Here is a 25107-nt window from a genome sequence, read left to right on the forward strand (position 1 = left end):
AAAAAAAAAATCACGATATCCAATGTTGGCATTATTGAGAGGAAAACATGATTTGGCAACATGTATTAAGAGGCTTAGACCGGGTGCAGTGGCTCACGCCCGTAATCCCAACACTTTGCTAGGCTGAGGTGGGAGGATTGCTTAACCCAGGAGTTCAAGACCAGCCTGGGAAACATGGCGAAACCCGTCTCAACAAAAAAGGAGCGGGGCGTAGTGATGCGCGCCTATAGTCCCAGCTACTCGGGAGGCTGAGGCAGGCGGATCCCTTGAGCACAGGAGGCAGAGGCTGCAGTGAGCTGAGATCGTGCCACTGCACTCCTGAGCAACAGATTGAGACCCTGTCTCAAAATAAATAAATAAAAAGGCCTTAAAAGTGTTTATTATCTTATTCCTAGTAATATGACGCTGAGCAGTTTAAACACATAAAGTGCACGAAAGAATTATGTATGAGGATATTCTTTAAAACAAGGAAATGGTCACTTAAAGTGAAAAAGGCAATTTACAAAGTACATTTTTTTTTCTTTTTTGAGACGGAGTCTTGCTCTGTCGTCCAGGCTGGAGTGCAGTGGTGCAATCTCGGCTCACTGCAAACTCCACCTCCCAGGTTCAAGCGATTCTCCTACCTCAGCCTCCTAGGAGCTGGGATTACAGGGGTCTGCCACCATGCACAGCTAATTTTTGTCTTTTTAGTAGAGATGGGGTTTCACCATGTTGTCCAGGCGGGTCTCAAACTCCGGAACTCAAGTAATCCACCTCCATCAGCCTCCCCAAATGCTCGGATTACAGGCGTGAGCCACCGCACCCTACCAAATACAATATTTCAAAAGAATTCACGGAGTGGAAACAGGCACATACCAAAGAGGCAGTTGTGGATCCAGTAGCCCTGCCTCCAATTCTCACAATTTACAGATTCAATCTTAATTCCCATTCCCTCATCCCAAGAGAAGTAGAAAAATACCAATATAGCTGGAATAATGTCAGGTGGAAATAACTCAGAAGCCACTCAAGGGAAAAGGCATGCAGAGGGGCCTAAGGGAGCCAGTAGGATTCCAATTCTGGTTACAGAAAAATCCAAGTCAAAATTACTCTGACAATCTAAAGGAATGAGATATTAATTATGTTCCCCTGGGGTTGTGAAAAACAGCCCTGCCTTTTGGAGATTAGAAGTGAAGCAGGTGCCGGGCACGGTGGCTCAAGCCTGTAATTCCAGCACTTTGGGAGGCCGAGACGGGCGGATCACGAGGTCAGGAGATCGAGACCATCCTGGCTAACACGGTGAAACCCCGTCTCTACTAAAAAAATACAAAAAACTAGCCGGGCGTGGTGGCGGGCGCCTGTAGTCCCAGCTACTGCGGAGGCTGAGGCGAGAGAGAATGGCGTGAACCCGGGAGGCGGAGCTTGCAGTGAGCTGAGATCCGGCCACTGCACTCCAGCCTGGGTGACAGAGCGAGACTCTATCTAAAAAAAAAAAAAAAAAAAAGAAGTGAAGCAGGTAAGAACCATATCTAAAGCAAGGGAAGAAGCCTCCCTCAGTAGGTGGTTGATAGGGGTTTGAGAATCATCCAAGTTAATCAGGGTGACTATAGATAATCCGAGTGTGTTATATCCTGACAGAAAGCAGGGTGGATGTGCTTTGGCAAAAACAAAATAGAGACCAAGTTGCAGGCATGAGTGGACCAGTGCCCATGACTCTCTTTCAGTAGCCTACAGTAGATAGAGTGCTCTGACTTACCCGAGAAGTCCTGCTTGGCTGGAGAAGGGCATCAAGCTATTTATCAGTGCCTCATGCCCTTGACAGTTAAGATCATGAGAGGTTTATTTCAGAGAAAACAAACTTGACAGGGGCGTCTGCCCAAGTTAGGTCAGAGGCACACTCTTACAGACTAAGTAAGTTTTTAAGGATTCGGGGTGGGAGAGTTTATCAGAGGCTTGGATTGCTTCTGCATCTCTTTGTTGCGCTTATCTGGGAGGGAGAGTTGTGTTCCCATACATCTTTCTGCAGCTGCAGGCATACCTACCCCCGAGTCTAATTTTTGTATTTTTAGTAGAGAGGGGGTTTCACATGTTGGCCGGGCTGGTCTCGAGCTCCTGACCTCAGGTGATCCTCCCGCCTCGGCCTCCCAAATTGCTGGGATTACAGGCGTCAGCTACCTGCGCCCTGCCTAAACTGTTCGGGTTCTAACATTCCAGCATCTCCCTGCGGAACGCAGCCAGGCCTTAATCAGGCCTTCCAAACAGGACTCTTGCAGTTCCTGGGGCTGGTCTGGGGTCGAGTCTCCCTGGGGCCACGTTTTCTAAACGTATCACTTCCAGGATACGTGCCTCCACCAGAAGGAGGGAAGGCTAGGAAACAAAAACGTGGATGCGGGTGAGGAGCTGTCAGGGTTACCGCCACGACAACCTGGACCCTGGGGAACTCGGAGGTGCCACTCAAGAGCCGAAAACCTGCCCACTCGGGGTGGGGCGGCAACCCGGAGAGCCAATCAGGAATAAGGAGTCCGATTCATGAAAATGTAGCCGAATTCTGACTGGGATACTCACTGTGAGAAGGCGGGGCAGAGTTGCAGAAAGTCAACGGAAGTCGGATCTCTGAATTTCTGTTCTGTTCTGTAGCAGCCTCCTAGGCGGGGCCAGGAAAAAAATCCCGGTCTCCCGGCCTCGCCCCGCCTTCCACTAGTCTGCGCTGACTGGGCGGCGAGGGACGAGGGGGAGCCAATCAGAAGTCAGGACTCGCGGGGCTTGGAGGAGGGGCGCGGGGGCTGCGGCCCCTGCGGACCCTGCGGACCCTGCTGTACCTCCTGGCCACAGTGCCGGGCCGAGGCCGCAATACCCGGCTGCTGGAGAGCGGGATCCACCCCAGGACGTCGGGTCGCTGCGGGTGAGCCAAGGAGGGGAAAGCAGAGACGAGCCCCGCGTCCCCGCTGCGGGAGTCGGGGGCGTCCCCGAGGGCAGGGAGTCTCGCTGCGAGTGTGGAGCTGCGAGTCCTACGCCTCAGGCTCCTCCAGTCCGCGCTACCCTCAGCTCGCTGCGTGCGTGATGGGCAAGTCACCCTTCTCCCCGGACCTCACCTGTAACCTAGGAGGGCTGAGCTGGGCCCCCAGAATGAAAGCGTGGCACCCGAGAAGCTGTCGAGGGCAGCCCTCCCAGGTCTGTGTGGGGTCGCTGGCCGAGGACTGTGCCGGCGCCTGGCAGGTGTCTACTGGGAGCAGTCTCTGAGCTCCACTGGACCTCACTGATAACGCTGCGAACCTGACTCGTGCGCCCTCCTCCTCTCTTTTCCTGCCTCTTGGTTCAGCAGCCCCTCCACAGCCCGCTCACCCACCACTCTTTCCCCTTCACCCACCAGGAAGACCCTTAAAAGCACCTAGTAGTGTATTGTTGTCTTTGAAAAACTACAGATGCTAGATTCCCCACCTTTCTGTTTCATGATCCCCTTGGGTGTGAACTGCCCCATGGGTCTGTGGAGTGAAGGTCACCCTTGGTTCACCATTTAATATTAAATAAGGGACTAGCCTAGGGGCTGAGAATACAGACATTGACTGGGTATAATCCCTTGGAAGGACGCAGCAAAAAGGAATGTAGGAGAAGAAAGGTAGAGTTGGAAGACATGCTAAGGTTGAATTTACTAGACTTTGTTACACGTTGGGAGTGAGGGACAGGAAAGAATCAATAATGACTCCAGTTTCTTGTCTGGTATACTTTGCACAAAGTACAGAGCTTAAGGTCCAGCCCCCGCTGGCTGTAGGACAAAGGTGGTGAGAGTCTGGCGCAGATCCTGGAGTTGGAAATCACACTTGCTTCCTGCGGGCTTTTTCAGGAGCTAAAATACTGTTGGCCGGATATATAGAGCAACAACCTATAGTACCTGAATTCCTCCTCTCCTTTTGAATGAAGTTGGAAAAAAGGTTAATAATTTTTAAAAATGTGTGAGTGGGCAACATAGCGAGACACTGTCTCTAAAAAAATAAAAATAATAAAATTAAATTAAAAAGACAGGCATGATGGCTTGCACCTGTAATCCCAGCACTTTGGGAGACCAGGGTAGGAGTATTGCTTGAGCCCAGAAGTTCGAGATCAATCTGGGCAACATAGTGGGGCCCTGTCTTTACAAAAAGTAAAAAAAAAAAAAAAAAAAAAAGCCAGGCGTGGTGGCACCTGCCTACAGTCCCAGCTACTTGGGAAACTCAGGTGGGAGGATCCCTTGAGCCCAGGAGTTGGAAGCTGCAGTAAGCAGTGATTGCGCCACTACTCCAGACTGGGTGACAGGGTGAGACCTTGTCTCAAAAAAAAGAGAATTCCTCTCCATACATAGGAGACATTTGATTAAGATGGACATGTCTGATAAACGTATTTTTTTCTTTGTTTTTCTTTACTTTCAGGAGTTGATCTGTGCCATTAGTTCTATGATTTGGAGCCCTTGTATAAAGAAAAAAGGCAAACTTAAAAGAACTTTAGCGGCATAGAATACTAGAGCTAGGGCCGGGCGCCATGGCTTATGCCTATAATCCCAGCACTTTGGGAGGCCGAGTCGGGTGGATCACGAGGTCAGGAGATCGAGACCATCCTGGCTAACACAGCGAAACCCCGTCTCTACTAAAAATACAAAAAATTAGCCGTGTGTGGTGGCGGGCGCCTGTAGTCCCAGATACTCGGGAGGCTGAGGCAGGAGAATGGCGTGAACCCGGGAGGCAGAGCTTGCAGTGAGCCGAGATCGTACCACTGCACTCCAGCATGGGCAACAGAGCAGGACTCCGTCTCAAAAAAAAAAAAAAAGAATACTAGAGCTAGAGGAGACTTTTAGTAATAATCTAGTCCAACTCTGTTTTAGAGGAGAACATGACTAGTCCAGAGTTTCAGAGGTTAGGTAGCAGAGCTGGGACTAAAATATGTCCTATTTCTCCCAGCACAACTTTTTATTACATCAGTCTCTTTGGATGGCCAGAGCTACCAACCTTGCTTTATATGGCTATGGAAAACAGGGCTCTCCTAAAAGGAGCTTAACAAGTCAAAGATTGTATGGGAACATCTGGACTAGAAAGGAGATTGGCCTTCACCAGTTTCCTCTAAGGTTCCTTCCAACTTTAGGAACTTATCATTCATTTCAAATTCAGAATTGTTCTGACATCTCTCACACTTTGGGAGTTGAAAATGACTCCAGGAGTTCATCTTGGAGTTAATGCTTCAGTTCATATTACATTTTGAATACTTACCTTATACCAGTTTACCTATCTCCAGAAGGAATGTTAAAATTCCTTGTAAAGTTTTAAGCCTAAATACAGTGTGACAGGATGTGTTGGTTCCCAGAAGTTTCAAGTGCAAAGATTGTTTTGAAACTCCATTTAGGCTTTGTCACAATATTTTCAGTGAACAAAATCTGAATGGCCTAACTTGTTTCTCAAAGCAAATGCCTGGTTAGAAAGTAAACAGGAAACATGATTGTCAAGAATGCATTAACTTGCAGTAACAGGTGATGGAAACCGACCAGTGGCACAAGCTATGCAAGTTAAGAGGCTGGAGCAATCACTTTGGGTAGGAGGATCAGGGAAGGCCATGGAGGGGGGTAGGGGGTGGTTAGCGTTTGAGGTTTACCTTTCCCCCCGCCCCTTCCTTCCTTCCTTCCTTCCTTCCTTCCTTTTTCTTTTCTTTCTTCTTTCTCTTTCTCTTCTCTCTTTTCTTTTCTTTCTTTTTGACAGAGTTTTGTTCTTTCCCTTAGGCTGGAGTGAAGTGATGCGGTCTCATCTCACTGCAACCTCCACCCCTCTGGGTTCCAGTGATTCTCCTGCCTCAGCCTCCTGAGTAGCTGGGATTATAGGCGCCAGCCACCACGCCCAGCTGATTTTTATTTTATTTTTATATTTTTTTTATTTTTAGTAGAGATGGGGTTTCATCATGTTGGCCAGGCTGGTCTTGAACTCCTGACCTCAGGTGATCCACCCACCTCAGCCTCCCAAAGTGCTGGGATTATAGGCGTCAGCCACTGTCTCTACCTACCCTTATTTTAACTTGAGTCATCAGGCTATAGTCCTGGGATTGAGGCAGGGAGGGGGTCATATAGGAGATTTCTGGTGTGTCTTCCTGAATGTTATCCCCTTTCCCTCACTGGAGTTAGGTGGGTTTTTGCTGTGACAGAGCCAAGTAAATTAGGCATTAACAGACATATGGTCTGGTTTTTGGAGTTCCAAGAAAGTCCTAAGATCCACCTCCCTTTTCCTAGCCAGTTTCTCAGAAGGGCTCTTTCTTTTTTAAAGGTAAATTTTACATTCAGTGGTATTCACAGATCTTACTAGTTTACTTAGGTTTTAAGTTTTGACAAATGTAAGCCATGTAACCAAAAACTAATCAAGATGTAGAACACTTGCCTCTCAGAAAGTTCTCTCATGCCCCTTCCCTGTCAGAAGCAACACATCTTCCACTTTCCAGAAAAGCTAACTGTTCATGAGATTCTTTATTTTTTTTCAATAGAGAAGGGGGTCTCATTATGTTGCCCTGACTAGTTTCGAACTCCTGGCCTTGAGTGATTCTCCCACCTTGGCCTCCCAAAGTTCTGGCTGGGATTACAGGTAGGAGCCACTGTGCCCAGCCCATATGATTGTTTTTATATAATACTGTATCCCCTGAACAGCAATCAAAACATACCCTAAAATGCAGCTCACTCTCACGATGTTATCAATTATTTACAACTTAGTATGAAAGAAGGATTAGAAACAACATGAGATCGTAACAACCTTAAATATTTGGTTCCTGAAGGATGTTCAGAAGTCCTACATTGTCTTTCATATGTAGCTAGATGCTCAGGAAATATACCAGCTATGAGTAGCAGAGGGTGGAATTACCAAGTAAAAGAAAACAGTCTCCTGCCTCCCCCATGTATCCAAATCATACTTAAAAATTCAAGGCCCAGCGTAGTGCTCATGCCTGTAATCCCAGCACTTTGGGATTACAAAACTGAGGCAGGCAGATCACTTAAGCCCAGAAATTCAAGACCAGCCTGTCCAACATGGTGAAAACCTGTCTCTGTAAAAAATACAAAAAATTAGCCTGATATGGTGGCTTCTGTAGTCCTAGCCACCCAGGAGGCAGAGGTTCATAGGAGGCTGAGGTTCAGGATCACTGAGCTTGGTGGTTGAGGCTACAGTGAGTTGTAATCACGCTGTTGCACTCTAGCCTGGGTGATAGAGCGAGACCCTGTCTCAAAAAAAAAAAAAAAAAAAAAATCAATTCAGGCCGGGTCCAGTGGCTCAGCCTGTAATCCCAGCACTTTGGGAGGTATAAGTGGGAGGATCACTTGGGGCCAGGAGTTTGAGACCAACCTGGGCAACAAAGTGAGACCCCCATCTCTATCTTTAAAAGTAAAAGTTCAAATCTATCTTCTCAAGAATGTCTTCCCTTAGGCTGTAGTAATTTCTCTCCCTCTCAGCTTCTGTCACAGTTTTGGCAGATATTAATTTTATAGGTCACAAACTCAAATGTAACTTTATTTTTTGCAATTGACCTTAATTTTAATTTTAAGCCGCTATTCCTCTCAGCAGTGGAAAACGTATTCTTTACAATTTAAGGTAATCTCAGTCACTTCAGTGTTGATTCAGTCATTTCAGGTTAATACTTATAGTTAATACAGGGTTTTCTTTGGCTTTCTGGCCTTATCTCCTCTAGTGACTCACACAATACTTAGCTCATCAGTCTATGTTTTTCTATTTGAAATATGCATAATAAATTAAATGATGATCCTTATAATTTAGCAAAACTGTGACTATAAAAGATCACTGTATTTGAATTTATTGTTAAACCTAAGATGGTAGGAATATAGTCAAAAGGACATAATCATGGATTAGAAGTCTGGAGAGCTGAATTCTCTTTTTTTTTTTGAGATGGAGTCTCGCCCTGTTGCCCAGGCTGGTGTGTAGTGGTGCGATCTTGGCTCACTGCGGACTTGACCTCCCGCGTTCAGGTGATTCTCCTGCCTCAGCCTCCTGAGTAGTTGGGATTACAGGTGCCCACCACGACGCCCGGCCGATTTTTGTGTTATTAGTAGAGATGGGGTTTCACCATGTTGGCCAGGCTGGTCTCGAACTCCTGAGCTCAGGTGATCTGCCTGCCTCTGCCTCCCAAAGTGCTGGGATTATAGCCTTCAGCCACCAGGTCCAGCCCGAGAGCTGAATTCTTACTATGACTTAATATGTAACTTTGGGCAAGTCACTTAACCTCTCAGAACCAAAATTTCCCCTATAAAATTAATGGGGGAGGAGGAGGGATTGGACGAGGTGATACCAATGTGCTTTCCTGATCTGTGTTTGGGAGGTAAGTTTAAAAATAATTTGTCCTATAAGAATTTGTTTGCACTTGCCAAAACATCTACTTCTTGATCTTATTCACTGATTTGATATTTTTTAACTTTATGAGTAAAACTTAACAATCAAAAGAAGTACAGAATCAGTAAAAACATTATTGGTCTGTCTTGAGAAAAATTATTTAAATAAATATATTCATCCTATGTCCCCTTTCTGTTTGCTACTTTTTGTTCCCCTAGACATAATGTCAAGTGGAAATGATCAGCAGTCAGAGGCTCTTAGCAAACCCACTTTCAGTGAGGAACAGGCCTCTGCATTAGCGGAGTCAGTGTTTGGGTTGAAAGTTTCCAAGGTCCAGCCACTTCCTAGCTATGATGACCAAAACTTTCATGTCTACGTTTCAAAAACCAAAAATGGCCCAACTGACTATGTCCTCAAAATAAGCAACACCGAGGCTAGCAAAAATCCAGACCGGATTGAAGTGCAGAATCACATCATCATGTTTCTGAAAGCAGCTGGATTTCCAACATCCTCTGTGTGTCGCACTAAAGGAGACAACACAGCTTCTCTCGTGTCTATAGGTAAGAGATGACCAACTTGCTGACCCATTACCTATCCAGACACATCACTGCCTTTTGACCACAAGTAGAACTATGAAGGGCAAGTTCATAATTCCAAGTGTAGATGTGGTTGTTATTTTTTTAGCAACCTCAATAGTACACCCTTAGAGGTGGTTATTTTTTCAGTGTTGGGAGAAGCCACAGCATCATCAAAGTGGTGATTGGTCCTCTGATTGAGTAGTGGTTAGAGCCCAGTGTGGTATAAGTTTTCTGTTTAGAAAGGCCCTGATAGATAGTAACTAAGGGAACTTGTGAAAATCAGGGGAACATTTTTTGTTTTGTTTGTTTGTTTGTTTTGTTGTTGGTGGTTTTGGGTTTTTATTTTTATTTGTTTGTTGTTTTTTGAGATGGTCTCACTCTATCATCCAGACTGGAGTGCAGTGGCGCAGTCACAGCTCACTGCAGCCTTGACCTCCTGGGCTCAGGTGATCCTCCCGCTTTAGCCTGCTGAGTAGCTGGGACTACAGGCACGCGTCACCACGCCCAGCTAATTCTGTAGTGTTTTTGTAGAGGCAGGGTTTTGCCATGTTGCCCAGGCTGGTCTTGAACTCCTGGCCTCAAGTGATCTGCCTGCATTGGCTTCCCAAAGTGCTGGGATTACAGGCATGAGTCACCATGCCTGGCCTGTTTTTTGTGTTTTTTTTTTTAACCAGAAAAATAATAAAATATTTTTATTACTTAGAGAAGCTATAAATTCTGGTGCTGCAGTATAGTAGAAAGAATATTGGGAATCAGGAATTTTAGATTTTAGCTTTGTCATTACTGTATATGTAACCTTGTTCACATAGACCACTTAAATCCCTAAGACCACCAGTCCTTATCTGTGAGACAGTCCTTTTCACCTCAAAATACTAAAATGCCAACAATGGACCTAATTCAGCTCTTTAAGCAGCAGGCTAAAACCAATTTCTTCAAGTTTTTTTAAAGGTTCGAAATCTTGATTGTCTTTTTCTCTCTTAATTATTCACCATTCTTTCTTAATTTGCATTGCTACAAATACCTGAGGCCCATTGTTCCCTGAGACATAGTTATTGTCCTGTGTTGCAAACACAGGCTGTCCTGCAGGAAGCCTGATTCTGGAAGTCATTTATTGGTACCTCACTCCCTTCAACTGTGAACTTATGAAAGAGTATGTGTTGTTGCTTTCATTTACCACAGTAGGTAATTTCTGTGTAGAGCTAAGGCCAGCAGAGTTGGGGCTATAATTTTGTTGGTATGTAAATGGCCAGTTTCAGTGTTCTTAAGGTTTGTGTATTCTACCTTCTTGCTTCATCCACTCAACTCTGCCTCATAGAATCCTGCCGAGCTGTTTTAGATTAGCACATTTTTGTTGTTGTTCTGTAATTTCTGTTCTTTTCAATAATACTTGCAAAGGCATAATAGCTTCTGATTCTATTATATCTAAATATCTATATCTATCTGTCTCTCAATGTATATATTTAAAATAGTCAAAGGATATTTTATTCCATCCATTTAGATAGTGGCTCTGAAATCAAAAGCTACTTGGTGAGGCTGCTGACTTACCTCCCAGGAAGACCCATAGCTGAGATTCCCATGAGCCCCCAGCTATTGTATGAAATTGGAAAGCTAGCTGCCAAATTGGATAAGACACTGCAGGTAAGATATGGGGCTTTATTTTATTCTAAGGGACGTTTGTTTGTTATTTTATTTTTAAAATAAACTAAGAATCAGATTCTCTTTTTATGTATGGTGCACCTAAGGTATGTTATGAAGGGAATGGAGTCCTAGAGTGCATACATTTTATGACAGTAAGGCTAACTTCTGCCAAACTCTTACTGGTGTAGTCCGGGTGTGGTGGTCCACGCCTGTAATCCCAGCACTTTGGGAGGCTGAGGCAGAGGGATCTAACTTGAGGCCAGGAGTTTGAGACCAGCCTGGCCAAAATAGTGAAACCCTGCCTCTTCTAAAAAATACAAAAATTTAGGGCATGGTGGCATGTGCTTGTAGTCTTAGCTACTTGGGAGACTGAGGCAGGAGAATTGCTTGAGCCAGGAGGTGGAGGTTGCAGTGAGCCGAGATCACACCACTACTCCAGCCTGGGCGACAGAGCAACACTGTCTCTAAAAAATTTTTTTTATTTATTTTTTATTTATTTATTTATTTATTTTGAGACGGAGTCTCACTCTGTCGCCCAGGCTGGAGTGCAGTGGCCGGATCTCAGCTCACTGCAAGCTCCGCCTCCCGGGTTTACACCATTCTCCTGCCTCAGCCTCCGGAGTAGCTGGGACTACAGGCGCCCGCCACCTCGCCCAGCTAGTTGTTTTGTATTTTTTAGTAGAGACGGGTTTCACTGCGTTAGCCAGGATGGTCTCGATCTCCTGACCTCGTGATCCGCCCGTCTTGGCCTCCCAAAGTGCTGGGATTACAGGCTTGAGCCACCGCGCCCAGCCAATTTTTTTAAATTAAAAAATAAATAAATCTTACTGGTGTATTGGAAAGATTACCTAAATTTTTAGAAATTCATGATATTCTTCATGCTGCTCACTGAAAACAATCAATATTCACAAATGGAAACGTGAAGATTTCATCCAGTCACAATATAATCAGCTGGAGTTCCGTATGAAGCAATAGCTAGGTTGCAAATGGATTAATAGTGTATGTTAAGGATGTTTTTGCCCTATAGAAACAATATAATGTATGACAGGTGCCTTTTAGACTCACCCATAAAACATTTTCATTTATTCAATATTGACTGAGTACCTTTTATATTAAAAAAAATCACAAGACAAAGGAAATATATTTACTATTTATTAAGTAGAAATGGATCATCATAAAGGTCTTCACTGTCATCCTCACTTTGAGTGGGCTGAGGAGAAGGAGGAAGAGATGGGGTTGGTCTTTTTTTTTTTTTTGAGACAGGGTCTCCCTCTGTCTCCCAGGCTGGAGTGCAATGGTACAGTCACAGCTTAATGCAGCCTCAACTTCCCAGGCTCAAGCAGTCCTCCCATCTCAGCCTCCCGGGTAGCTGGGACTACAGGAGTGTGCCACCACACCCATCTAATTTATTTTTGTATTTTTTGTAGAAATGGGGTTTAGCCATGTTGTCCAGACTGGTCTCAAACTCCTGAGCTCAAGCAATCTTCCCACCTCTGCCTCCCAGTGCTGGGACAACAGGCATGAGCTACCCACGTCTCGCCAGGGGGTTGGTCTTAGTATTAGGCCATTCTTGTGCTGCTATAAAGAAATACCTGAGACTGGGTAATTTATACAGAAAAGAGGTTTAGGCCAGGTGCGGTGACTCACGCCTGTAATCCCTTCACTTTGGGAGGCCAAAGCAGGAGGATCACTTGAGGCTAGGAGTTTGGGAGCAGCCTAGGCAACATGGTGAAACCTTGTGTCTACTAAAAATACAAAAAATTATCCTGGTGTGGTGGTGCATGCTTGTAGTCCCAGCTACTTGGGAGGCTGAGGCGGGAGGATCACCTGAGCCCAAGAGGTTGAGGCTGCAGTGAGTTATTATCACACCACTGCACTCCAGCCTGGGTGACAGAGCAAGACCTTGTCTCAAAAAAAAAAAAAAAGAAAAGAAAAAAGAAAGAAAGACATTGCTCCACTTCTTGCTTGCATTTTTTCTTTTCTTTTCTTTTTTTTTTTGAGACAGAGTTTCTGTCTGTCATCCAGGCTGGAGTGCAGTACTGTGACCTTTGCCTCCCAGCCCATTGCTTGCATTATTTCTGACAGGAAATCTGCCATCAGATTCTTCCTCTTAATGTAATGTGTCTCTTGTATGTATGTGGCTGCTTTTAAGACTTTCTCTTAAGGCCGGGCGGGGTGGCTCACACCTGTAATCCCAGCACTTTGGGAGGCTGAGGCAGGCGGATCACTTGAGGTCAGAAGTTCAAGACCAGCCTGGCCCACATGGCAAAACTCCATCTCTACTAAAAATACAAAAATTAGCTGGGCATGGTGGTGCATGCCTATAATCCCAGGTGGTTTGCAGACTGAGGCAGGAGAATTACTTGAACCCAGGAGGTGGAGGTTGCAGTGAGCCAAGATTGTACCACTGCACTCCAATCTGGGTGACAGAGCAAGACTTCATCTTAAAAAAAAAAAAGAAAAAAAAATTCTCTTTATCTCCAGTTTTGAGCAGTTTGATTAAGGTGTGACTTTGTATAGTTTTCCTTGAGTTTCTTATGGTTACCTTCCACTGGGATTCCTTGAGTGGATGTAGTGAAATTACTTGGAAGCAGTTTGATCCTTTTGGGTCATGCTTTTACTACTTAATAGATGGGACCAAGGGTCAATTTACTAATCAGAATCCTTCAGTGTCCTGTGAACTGTGAGGTTTTCCAGTGTGGACGGTAGGAACAGGCACTCTTCCTGGCCCTGTGCGTGCCAGGTACTCTTTCCTCTAATCCCTTCAGGTAGCTCTTTCCCCAGTTTTGAGTAGTTTCCTCACATTTACACATGGGTCATACACCAATCTGCTAAATTCTCAAGGCGAACATAATGCAGATCCCTGGAGTGCTCTCTCTCTGCAGCTCTCCCATTCCTGGTCATCTGTCCTGCAAACTCAAACTACCTTGGTCTTCCCGGACTCTCAGCTCTACCTCCTCAACTCAGAGAGTCCTCTGGGCTCCATCTGGGTCTTCCCTCTCTGCACCACATTCTCTGTCAAGGCAGTGAGCTGGGGCAAACTACCGTTGTGTGTTTTATTTTATTTTATTTTATTTTTTTTGAGACAGGGTCTCACTCTGTCACCCAGACTAGAGTGCAGTGGCACGATCTCAGCTCACCGCAGCCTCCGCCTCACAGGCCCAAGGGATTCTCCTGCCTCAGCCTCCTGAGTAGCTGCCACCACTGCCCAGCTAATTTTTTGGTATTGTTAGTAGAGACAGGGTTTCACTATGTTGGCCAGGCTGGTCTTGAACTCCTGACCTCAAATGATCCACCTGCCTCGGCTTCCGAAAGTGCTGGGATTATAGGCGTGAGCCACCACACCTGGGACCCTTACTTGTTTTCATTCTCTCAGGGATCACTGTTTTTCATTACCTAATGTCTAATAACTTGAAAACCAGTGTTTAATGTATTTTGTCCACTGTTTTTGATTTTTCTGGCAGGAGGGTAAACCCCCTCTTGGCCAAAAACTCAAGACCAGGCTGGGCGCAGTAGCTTACGCCTGTAATCCCAGCACTTTGGGAGGCCAAGGCGAGTGGATCACCTGAGGTCAGGAGTTTGAGACCAGCTGGCCAACATGGTGAAACCCCATCTACTAAAAATATAAAAATTAGCCGGGTGTGGTGGTGGGTGCCTGTAATCCCAGCTACTCAGGAGGCTGAGACAGGAGAATCACTTGAACCCAGAAGGCAGAGGCTGCAGTGAGCCGAGATCACACCACTGCACTCCAGCCTGGGCAAGACAGAGCGAGACTCTGTCTAAAAAAAAAAAACTGAAGCCCCTGCAGTGTAAGTAGTATTCATTTATCCTTAGATCATCAAATAGAAATATTGTAACCTTTTTTTCTGATTAAAAATCCTTGTGTGATCCATTATTTAAAGAAAACTAGATAAAAATACAAAGAAAAATTAAGTTACTGGTAATTCCATCATCCAGAGATGACATTCTCTGAACCATTTATTCCATGTGCCACACTATTCCACAGCCCCAGGGGCATACTTGGTGCTTAGCATATGTTTATAAACCCACAGACCTTTTTCTGTACTTACAATAATCACCATTTTATATTGCACTCTATTCATCTATTCAACACATATTTATTGAGCTTCTACAAGGGTTTGGGTGGTAAACATATTAAACATTTCACTTGAAATAGTTTTCAATTAAGTTTGAGCAAATTCATTTGTGGACTTTCGTTAAAATGTTCATTTGTTCATAATAATATAATTTGGATTTATATAGCCCATTCTAATTAATTTATTTTTAGGAAATTTTCTTCACATATTAATTTTATTTAGAAAACCTTTGAACTGGGCCGGGTGCGGTGGCTCATGCCTATAATCCCAGCACGTTGGGAGGCCAAGGTGGGTGGATCAGTTGCGGTCAGGAGTTTCAGACCAGCCTAGCCAACATAATGAAACCCCGTCTCTACTAAAAATACAAAAATTATCCGGGCGTGGTGGCAGGTACCTGTAGTCCCAGCTACTTGGGAGGCTAAGGTAAAAAGAATCACTTGAACCCAGGAGGCGGGGGTTGCAGTGAGGCGAGATCACACCACTGCACACCAGCCTGGGTGGAAGAGTGAGACAACATCTCAAAACAAACAAACAAACAAACAAAAAAACCCAAAACAAAAACCTTTGAACTGATTGTAGTGCTCAGTAAAGTCTGTCTACCTTCCTCAGACTTAAACCTACTATTGAGCTGTTTAAATGACTGTCTGCTACATAATAGCTTTCCTTTACCAGTAACCTTTCCTTCTGCCCTATCTGTGGGCTTCATTCATATGCCTATGGCCACTGAACTTTCAACTTTTCTTGCTATATTCTGAAAAAGTAATACGGTTTCAGAGGGAAATAGCACCACATCATTGCTGACAGTGAGTCACTTCTGCTGTGCATTTAGCCACCTACTGCTCTGCTGTGCAACTTACTTTAAGTTGTCTTACAGAGGACAGTGGAGCTCTAGAGGGAACCAAGCCTTCTTCATTTGGCATTACATGCATTTTTATCATGCATTATTCCTTTTGCTCATCCCCTCACCCAGGCTTACCCCATGCCTTTGCAGGAGCTAAGTTCTTAGTTTTTCTGTAAGTATGACAACTGTAGAGTCTATGAAAGATAATATATACAAGTGTGGTATTTTAGTCATGTAGGCATGGCCGAGGCTGGTGGCTGCTCTGCTGGGGACATGGTTGGGCCATTGAAGCTTCCCGCAGTTGGTCAGGTAGGCCTGTGGGATCCAAAGAAGGTAGGAGTTCTGGGGATTGTAGGGGCCAGACCTGAGGAGTTAACAAGTGAAGGGACCAAATAGTACTGGAATTTGGTTGCCATTTGGTCCACAGATGGGCTGGAAGTCAATCTCAGGAGACTTCATTAACTATAAGAAGGAAGAAAATATAGGACAGGCTTATGAGTATGACTGTGGTAAAAGCTTTGTACTAGAGAATACAATATGCATGGGAAATGGGAGCTGAGGTGTGAGGTAGAGAATGAGGGAGTTATTCGATTGGTGCAAAAGTAATTGTGGTTTTGCCATTACTTTTGATTGCAACACTGCAGTTACTTTTGCACCAGCCTAATAACAAGAAGCAGGCTAAGATAGGCTAATAAAGAGTGCTGATTAAATTGTCAAGAATTCAGGTTGGTGTAGCAAGGAACCAAGTGGATAGAAAAGCCAGAGAAATCAGGCAGATCAAGGACAACACTGATTTTAACAAACATGTATTGAGCACCTATATGTATGAAGTTTTCATTTCATGTCTTAGTGAATCCACAATTGATTGTAAAGCTGGTCATTGATAGCTTGATTTTGCTATCTAAGGAAACTAATATCTGGGATATTAAGTGGTAGAACCAGTTGAAACCTAGATCTGTCTGACTCAACCCCAGGATTCTTCCCAGTACCCCATACTAGAGAAGTTCCACGGCTGTGTGGGACAATCGTGCCATCATTTCAGAAGCTGACTCAGAGCCTTCCCTGATTAGACTGTCGCTCCACTGGAAACCCAACTAGAATATTTTATTTCACTTTTCTTCTTCTTTTTTCCTCTTCCTTCCTCTTCCTTCCTCCTCCTCCTCCTCTTCCTCTTCCTCCTCCTCTTCCTCTTCCTCCTCTTCTTCTTCTTCCTCTTTCTCTTTTTACTCTTCCTCCTCTGCCTCCTCTCCTTCTCCTCCTTCTTCTTCTCCTCCTCCTCCTCCTCCTCTTCCTCTTCTTTCTTCTTTCTTCTTCTTCTTCTTCAGATGAGATCTCACTGTGTTGCCCAGGGTAGTCTTGAACTCCTGAGCTCAAGTGATCGTCTCACTGCAGCCTCCCAACTAGTTGGGATTATAGACATGAGCCATGATGCCCAGCTATTTTACTTTCTTTAAAAATAATAAATATGCACAGTATAAAATTTCAAACAGTACTGAAAGGTATAAAATGAAATTTTTTTTCTCTCCACCATCATCTCCATTCCTTTATAATCCCAGTCTCCAAAAGTAACAGCTCCTAACAGTGTTTTTTCAGTGCTTACTATGCAATGTCTTTGTGATCACAATTGGCATTTAACACACAGGATGTTAAATGTACAAAAGAGAAGACTCTGGTTCGAGACCAGCCTGGCCAACATGGTGAAACCCCATCTCTACTGAAAAAAATTTTTTTAAGTTAGTTGCCTGTAATCCCAGCTATTGTGGAGGCTGAGGCAGGAGAATTGTTTGAGCCTGGGAGATGGAGGTTGCAGTGAACTGAGATCGTGCCATTGCTCTACAGCCTGGGTGATAGAGTGAGACTCCGTCTCAAAAAAAAAAAAAAAAAAAAGAAGAGAAGCTCCAAAGCCAGGTGGGGTGGCTCACACCTGTAATCTCAGCACTTTGGGAGGCCAAGGTGGGTGAATCACTTGAGCCCAGGAGTTCGAGACCAGCCTGGCCAACATGATAAAACCCTGTCTCTACTAAAAATACTAAAAAATTAACTGGGCATGGTGACACATGCTTGTAATTTCAGCTACTTGGGAGGCTGAGGCATGAGAATCAGTTGAACCTTGGTGGCAAAAGTTGCAGTGAGCTGAGATTGTACAACTGGACTCCAGCCTGGGCAACAGAGTGAGACTCTGTCTCAGATTTAAAAAAAAAAGAAAGAAGAGAGAGAGCAGGAGTGCTATCCTCAAAAACCTGGAGGACTAATCCTGTTCCAGATGGTCTCAGAGGTCATAGTTGGAACCAGTGGCATGGATACTATTAGAGAGGCAGAGGCAGATTTTAACTTCACAAAGGGAAGAACACAAAGCCATCTCAATAAGGGTAAAAAGTACATACCATGGGAAGTGTGTTAGTCCATTCGTGAATTGTAATAAAGAAATACATGAGACTGGGTAATCTATAAAGAAAATAGGTTTAATTGGCTCATGCTTCTTCAGGCTATACAGGAAGCATAGTGGCTTCTGCTTCTGAGGAGGCCTCAGGAAGCTTCTAATCATGGCAGAAGGCAAAGTGGGATCAGGTGTCTTAAATGGCAGGGGCAGGAGCAAGAGAGAGCAAGGCGGGGGTGCTGCATACCTTTAAACAACAGATTTCATGAGAATGCACTCACTGTCATGAGAGCAGCCTTAAGAGGATGGTGCTAAACCATTCATGAGAAACCACCGCCATGATCCAATCACCTCCTACCAGGCCCCACCTCCAATATTGGGGATTACAGTTTGGCATGAGATTTGGTGAGGACACAGAGCCAATCCATATCATTCTGCCCTGGCCTCCCAAATGTCATATCCTTCTCACAATGGAAAATTCAATCATCCTTTCTCAACAGTTCCCCCAAATTTTAACTCATTCCAGCATTAACTCAAAAGTCCACAGTCCAAAGTCTCACCTAAGACAAGGCAAGTACCCTTCTGCCTATGAGCCTATAACATTAAAAACAAGGTGTTTACTTCTAAGATACAATGGGAGTATAGGCATTGGGTAAACACTCCTATTCCAAAAGGGAGAAATCAGCCAAAAGGAAGGGACTACAGGCCTCATGCAAGTCCAAAACCCAGCAGGGCAGTCATTAAATCTTAAAGCTCCAAAATAATCTCCTTTGACTCCATGTCCCACAACCAAGGCACACTGATGCAAGGGGTGGGCTCCCAAGGCCTGGGGCAGCCCCACCCCTGTGGCTGCTCTCAAGGGCTGGTGTTGAGTGCCTGTGGCTTTTCCAGGGGCAGGGTGCAAACTACTAGTGGATCTACCATTCTGGGGTCTAGAGGATGGTGGCCCTCTTCTCACAGCTTCACTGGGCAGTGCCCCAGTGGGGACTCTGTGTGGGGGCTCCAAGCCCACATTTCTCCTCCACACTGCCCTAGTAGAGGTTCTCCGTGAGGGCTCCACCCCTGCAGCAGGTTTCTGCCTGAACATCCAGGCTTTTCCATACATCTCTGAAATCCAGGCAGAGGTTCCCAAGCCTCAACTTTTACACTCTGTGCACCCACATGCTTAATACCACTTGGAAGCCACCAAGGCTTCTAGCTTGCACTTTCTGAAGCAGTGGTCTAAGCTGTACCTGTACCATACCCCTTTGATCCATGGCTTGAGCTGGCACAACTGGGATGTGGGGAGCAATATCCTAAGGCTGTGTAGGGCAGCAGGACCCTGGGCCTGACCCATAGAACTATCCTGTCCTCCTAGCCCTCCAGGCCTGTGATGGTAAGGACTGCCACAAGTCTCTGAAATGACTTCAAGAACTTTTCCCCATTGTCTTGGCTATTATTGCTTGGCTCCTTTTTACGTATGCAAATTTCTGCAGCCTTCTTGAGGTCAGGAGTTCGAGATCAGCCTGGCCAACATGGTAAAACCCTGTCTCTATTAAAAACACAAAAATTAGCTGTGCATGCTGGTGGGTGCCTGTAATCCCAGCTACTGAGGAGGCTGAGGCAGGAGTATTGCTTGAACCTGGGAGGCAGAGATTGCAGTGAGCCAAGATTGCGCCACTGCACTCCAGCCTGGGCAACAGAGAGAGACTGTCTCAAAAACAAACAAACAACAACAGCAACAATAAAACAGATCTCATGAGAACTCTCACTATCACAAGAACAGCACCAAAGGATAGTACTAAACCATTCATAAGAAACCACCTCTATGATCCAATCACCTCCCACCAGGTCCCACCTCCGATATTGGGGATTACAGTTCGACATGAGATTTGGTGGAGACACAGATCCAAACCATATCAAGAAGTATTCAGGCCGGGCGCGGTGGCTCAAGCTGTCTCTTATACACATCTAGATGTGTATAAGAGACAGGGTTCAAGCTATTCTCCTGCCTCAGCCTCCCAAGTAGTTGGGACTACAGGCACCTGCCACCATGCCTGGCTAATTTTGTGTATTTTTAGTAGAGATGGGGTTTCACCATGTTGGCCAGGCTGATCTCGAACTCCTGACCTCAAATGATCCACCCACCTCGGCCTCCCAAAGTGCTGGGATTACAGACATGAGCCACCATGCCCGGCCAGAATATAATTTTTAAAAACACCAGAATATGTCACATATAATGGTCTGAGTATTGTTTACTGAGACTTTTTTCTTTATATGTGTGTGCCTGTATACTGGGGTTATGATGTAAAATATATTTCTTACTGCAAGTTGTGCAAAAAGGTTTGAAATAAACTTCACTGGATGACCATCAAGGCATCTTCCAGCACTCACTCTGTGAAAGAGGTCTGAACTGTGGGTCACAAGATCCAGGTCCTCCCTCAGCCTTATAATTACAAGTTGTTATCCCTCTATGAACCCCAGTTTTCCCATTCGTGCAACGATAGTGAAAATTATTTACATCTTTAGATAGAGTGGTCAAAGTCTAAAGCCCCTTCCAATTCCAGAATTTTTTTATTCTAAGAACATCCTTTAATTCAGCAAGTATTGCTCAAGCAGTGCCTTCAATGTGCCAGGCACTGTTCTAGGTGTGGGGATACAGGAGTGAACGAAACAGACAAAAAACAGCCCTACCCCTCATGGAGCTTATATTCTAGTGAGAGTAGACAGTAAAATAAGTAAGTGAACTATGACAAATGTTAGCAATAAGTGGTAAGGAGTAAAAATAAGCAGAGATGACGGGTACAAAATATCAGGGAGAGGGTTGAAATTCTAGATGGAGTGGTCAGGACATTCTCACAGAGAAGGTGTTTTTTGAGTAAAGACCTGGTAGAAATGACGGCACTAACCATCTGGTGAAGGGCATCCCCAAAAAGGGAAACAGCAAAAGCAAAAGGCTGTGAGGTGGGAACATGCCTAGCATGTTCCTTGAACAGCAGGGAGGCCAGGGTGGTTGGAGTAGGTGAGCAAAGCCAGTAGAAGATGAAGTCAAAGAGGTTACAAGGGGCATGGGTGAGAACAGAGTTCTTTAGAGCTGCCTCCAATTTCTTTTGTAAGCTGTGGGCAATAATGCCTATCTTTACATAATTATGAGGATCAAGTGAGCTGGGAATGTGCTCCCCAAACTGAGAGATCCTGCACAGATATGAAGGGCTTACTATTTTGTGAGTTAAAGTAAATGGGGCAAGTCAATGACCATGAGAGAATGCCACCTGTCTCCCTCAGAGACTCCCTGGCCAGTCTAGAGCAGGTAGTCTTCTGAAGCAGCAGATCTCTTGTGATAGTGAGTGAGTTCTCACAAGGTCTGGTTGATTAAAAATATGTAGCACCGGCCAGGCGAGGTGGCTCCTACCTGTAATTTCAGCACTTTGGGAGGCCCAGGCGGGTGGATCACCTGAAGTCAGGAGTTTGAGACCAGCCTGGCCAACATGGTGAAACCCCATCTCTACTAAAAATACAAAAAAAAAAAAAAATTAACCAGGCGTGGTGGTACATGCCTATGATCCCAGGTACTCGGGAGGCTGAGGCAGAAGAATCACTTGAACCCAGGAGGTGGAGGTTGCAGTGAGTCGAGATCATGCCACTGCACTCCAGCCTGGTTGGCAGAGTATAAGACTCCTCCGTCTCAAAAAAAAAAAAAAAAAAAAATGTGCAGCACCTCCCATCTCTCACCAGTGGTTGCTCTCTCAAGAGACTAAGAATATCTCGCTTTTGATTGATTTAGAAATTCCATCACCCAAAGTTAAGTAGTCTTCATCGGAAGAACTTCATCTGGAATCTGAAAAATGTTCCTCTTCTGGAGAAATACCTGTATGTCCTGGGCCAGAATCGAAACCGAGAGATTGTCGAGCATGTCATTCATCTATTCAAGGAGGAAGTAATGCCCAAGTTAAGTCATTTTCGAGAATGTGAGTATTTTCCCAATTAAGTATTTTTCTTGATATTTAAACTGTCAAATTTCATATTATCAAAAAAGTATGGAGGTACAATTTAGCTTTATCAAATCTTAAAATTTTGCCATATTTGCTTCTATTGCTTTTTAAATAATAATATTTTTACTTTCCTCAAAATTGCTACATTTGAAGCCTCCTCTAAACTTTACATGAGTCTACCTCTCTTCTTCCCATTAAATTTGCACATTACATATGTATGATTTATAAATTATTTATAGTAGGGTTTGTGTTTTTGAAACTTTATATCAATGGTATCACACTGTGTATTATTATTCTGCAACCTGCCTTTTCTATTCAACATGTTTTGCAGATTGAGTCATATGAATATTTGTAGTTTTAGTTCAGTTTATTAGTTTTAACTGCTAAATAGTATTCCACAGTATGAATATACCATAACTTATTTGCATGTACTATTACTATAATTTTTTGGTCCATTTTCTTGTTAATGGAATTTTAGGTTGCTTCCATTTTTTTGCTACATAAATGATGCTTCAATGAACCCTCTAGTAGAGGGGTCCCCAGACCCCAGGAACTGGGCTACACAGCAGGAGGTGAGCAGAGGGAAAGCAAGCATTACCGCCTGAGCTCTGCCTCCTCTCAGATCAGCAGTAGCATTCGATTCTCGTAGGAGCGCAAACCCTACTGTGAACTGCGCATGCGAGGGATCTAAGTGAGAATCTAATGCCTGATGATCTGAGGTGGAACAGTTTTATCCCAAAACCATCCCTCCCCTAGTCTCCTGTCCATGGAAAAATGGTCTTCCATGAAATCAGTCCCTGATGCCAAAAAGGTTGGGAACCGCTGCTGTAGTATATATCTCCCTGTGTACACAGACAAGTGTTTCTCTAGGGTATGTATCTAGATATAACCAGCTTTTTCATCCAGCATTAAGTACTGGTCAAAGGCAAGGAACTGGCTGGGCACAGTGGCTCACACCTGTAATCCCAGCACTTTGGGAGGCCGAGGTGGGTGGATCACTTGAGGTCAGGAGTTTGAGACTAGCCTGGCCAACATGGTGAAACCCAGTCTCTAATAAAAATGGGAAAACTATCTGGGCATGGTGACATGTGCCTGTAATCTCAGCTACTCAGGAGGCTGAGGCAAGAGAATCGCTTGAACCCTAGAGGTGGAGGTTGCAGTGGGCCTAGATCGTGCCAGTGCACTCCAGCCTGGGCAACAGAGTGAAATCCATCTCAGAAAAAAAAAAAAGGCAAGTAACTGAAGGGCATTTCTACCAAGGCCTAAGATAGGCAGTATGTGTTTCTCGGTGTTTACTTACTTTGTGTAAACACAATGTAAGGTGTAGCGTAAAAACAGAGTTGATTTTTTTCCCTTTAAACCTGTTTTTCCCCCAGTCTTCTTCATCTCATTAAAGTGGTATCCACCATTCACCTAGTTAATCTGGACAAAAAGTTAGGAGTCATCAGGCTTCACTTTGTTCTTTCTCTCACATCACAAATCCAATCAAATTCTATCCATTCTTTCTTCAAAGGAGAGCCTATGATCTGGATGATTGCAGTGGCCTTATAACTGGTCTCCCTGCTCCTGCTCTGCCTCTCTACCGTATATATTCACTTGTCTTCCCTTTCTTTTCTCAATACTACTTTTATAAGATTCTTCGTGTCATTGCATGTGCTAGAGTTGGCTAACTTTTATAACTAAAATATTGTATTCACTAATATACCACACATTATTCTACTCTTAAAAGATACTTGGGTTGTTTCTTATTTGGGGCTACTAAGAACAGTGGTGCCGTGAACATGCTTGAGTCTCAGTATACATGTTCATTAGTCTTTGAGTGTATACTTTGGGGTAGGATTGCTAGGTCATAGGACATGTCTAATGTCTATATTTAGCTTCACTGGATAATACTAATGTTTTCAAAAGTGGTTCTATGAATTTATACTACAGCTAGAAGAGTGTGAAAGTTTTCATTGTTCTATACCCTTGGTGTGGTCAGACTTTTAAAATTTTCTCAATCTGATTTGTACATAATACTTTATCATTACATCATGGTTTTAAAATCCATCTCCCTATTTATTGACCATTTGAAATATATTTTTGAGAAGTGCCAAATCAAGTCTTTGGCCTTTTTTCTATTGAATTTTTTTTTTTTCTCATTGATTTGTAGAAACGCTAAATATATTCTGGATGTGAGTCCTTTGCTAGTTATATGTGTTACAAATATTTTGTCCCATTCTCTGGCAAGTGTTTTCATGGTATGGTATGTTTGGATGTGTAATTCTAAATTTTTTTTTTTGAGGCAGTCTTGCTGTGTCACCTAGGCTGGAGTGCAGTGGCGCGATCACAGCTCACTGCAGCTTCGACCTCCTGGGCCCAAGCGATCCTCCCACCTCAGACTCCCAAGTAGCTGGGACTAAGCTATCCACCATCATGCCTGGTGAATATTTTTATCTTTGTAGAGATAGGGTTTCTCTATGTTGTTCAGACTGGTCTCAAACTCCTGGGCTCAAGCGATCCTCCCACCTTGGCTTCCCAAAGCACTAAGATTACATGAGCAACCGCACCAGGGCCCTGTTATTTTTTACAGCTTTATTGAGTTGTAATTCACAAACCATGAAATTCACCATTTATTTATTTATTTATTTATTTATTTATTTATTTATTTAAGCTGGAGTCTTGCTGTGTCACCCAGGCTGGAGTGCAGTGGTGCAATCTCGGCTCACTGCAACCTCCACCTCCTGGGTTCAAGAGATCCTCCTGCTGCAGTAACCCAAATAGCTGTGACCACAGGTGTGTGCCACCATGCCTGGCTACTTTTTTTGTATTATTACTCATGGATATTTAGAAGTATAAATCCTGTTCCCCAAAATATGATGAACTTTTTTTGGTTATATATTATTGTTGATTTCTACGGTAATTACATTGTGATCAGAGAACATACTTTATATTAGTGCTGTCCAGTAGGATTTTCTTCAATGAAGGAAATGTTCTATATCTGTGTTGTTCAATACAATAGCTCCTATGTGGCTATGGGCATTTGAAATGTGGCTAGTGCTGCTAAGGAATAGGAATTTCAATTTTATTTTAATCTTACTGAGCTAAAAAGAATTTTTTTATAGCTGGGACTACAGGCATGCATCACCATGCCTAGCAGATTTTTTATTTTTTTTTATACAGATGGAGTCTCACTATGTTGCCCAGGCTGGTCTCAAACTACTGACTGCAAGCGATCCTCCCACATCAGCCTCTGAAAGTGCTGGGATTACAGGTATAAGCCAATGTACCCAGCTTGAATCCTGTTTTTTTTTTTT

The 25107-nt window shown here is 44.1% G+C and overlaps 1 protein-coding gene across 2 annotated transcripts in view; it reads left to right on the forward strand.

The window, feature by feature from the left end:
• Window positions 1–2776: 2776 nt before the first annotated feature.
• Window positions 2777–25107, forward strand: part of HYKK (hydroxylysine kinase) — a 29352-nt gene continuing 7021 nt past the window's right edge. For both annotated transcript variants that reach the window (XM_011982710.1, XM_011982709.1), the window contains exons 1-4: window positions 2777–2878; window positions 8528–8869; window positions 10386–10525; window positions 21604–21787. In XM_011982710.1, the coding sequence (XP_011838100.1) occupies window positions 8533–8869; window positions 10386–10525; window positions 21604–21787 (661 nt within the window). In that variant the 5' untranslated portion in view covers window positions 2777–2878; window positions 8528–8532. The remainder of the gene's footprint in view (window positions 2879–8527; window positions 8870–10385; window positions 10526–21603; window positions 21788–25107) is intronic.

This window comes from Mandrillus leucophaeus, unplaced genomic scaffold (assembly GCF_000951045.1).
Source record: "Mandrillus leucophaeus isolate KB7577 unplaced genomic scaffold, Mleu.le_1.0 Scaffold241, whole genome shotgun sequence".
Classification (NCBI taxonomy): domain Eukaryota; kingdom Metazoa; phylum Chordata; class Mammalia; order Primates; family Cercopithecidae; genus Mandrillus; species Mandrillus leucophaeus.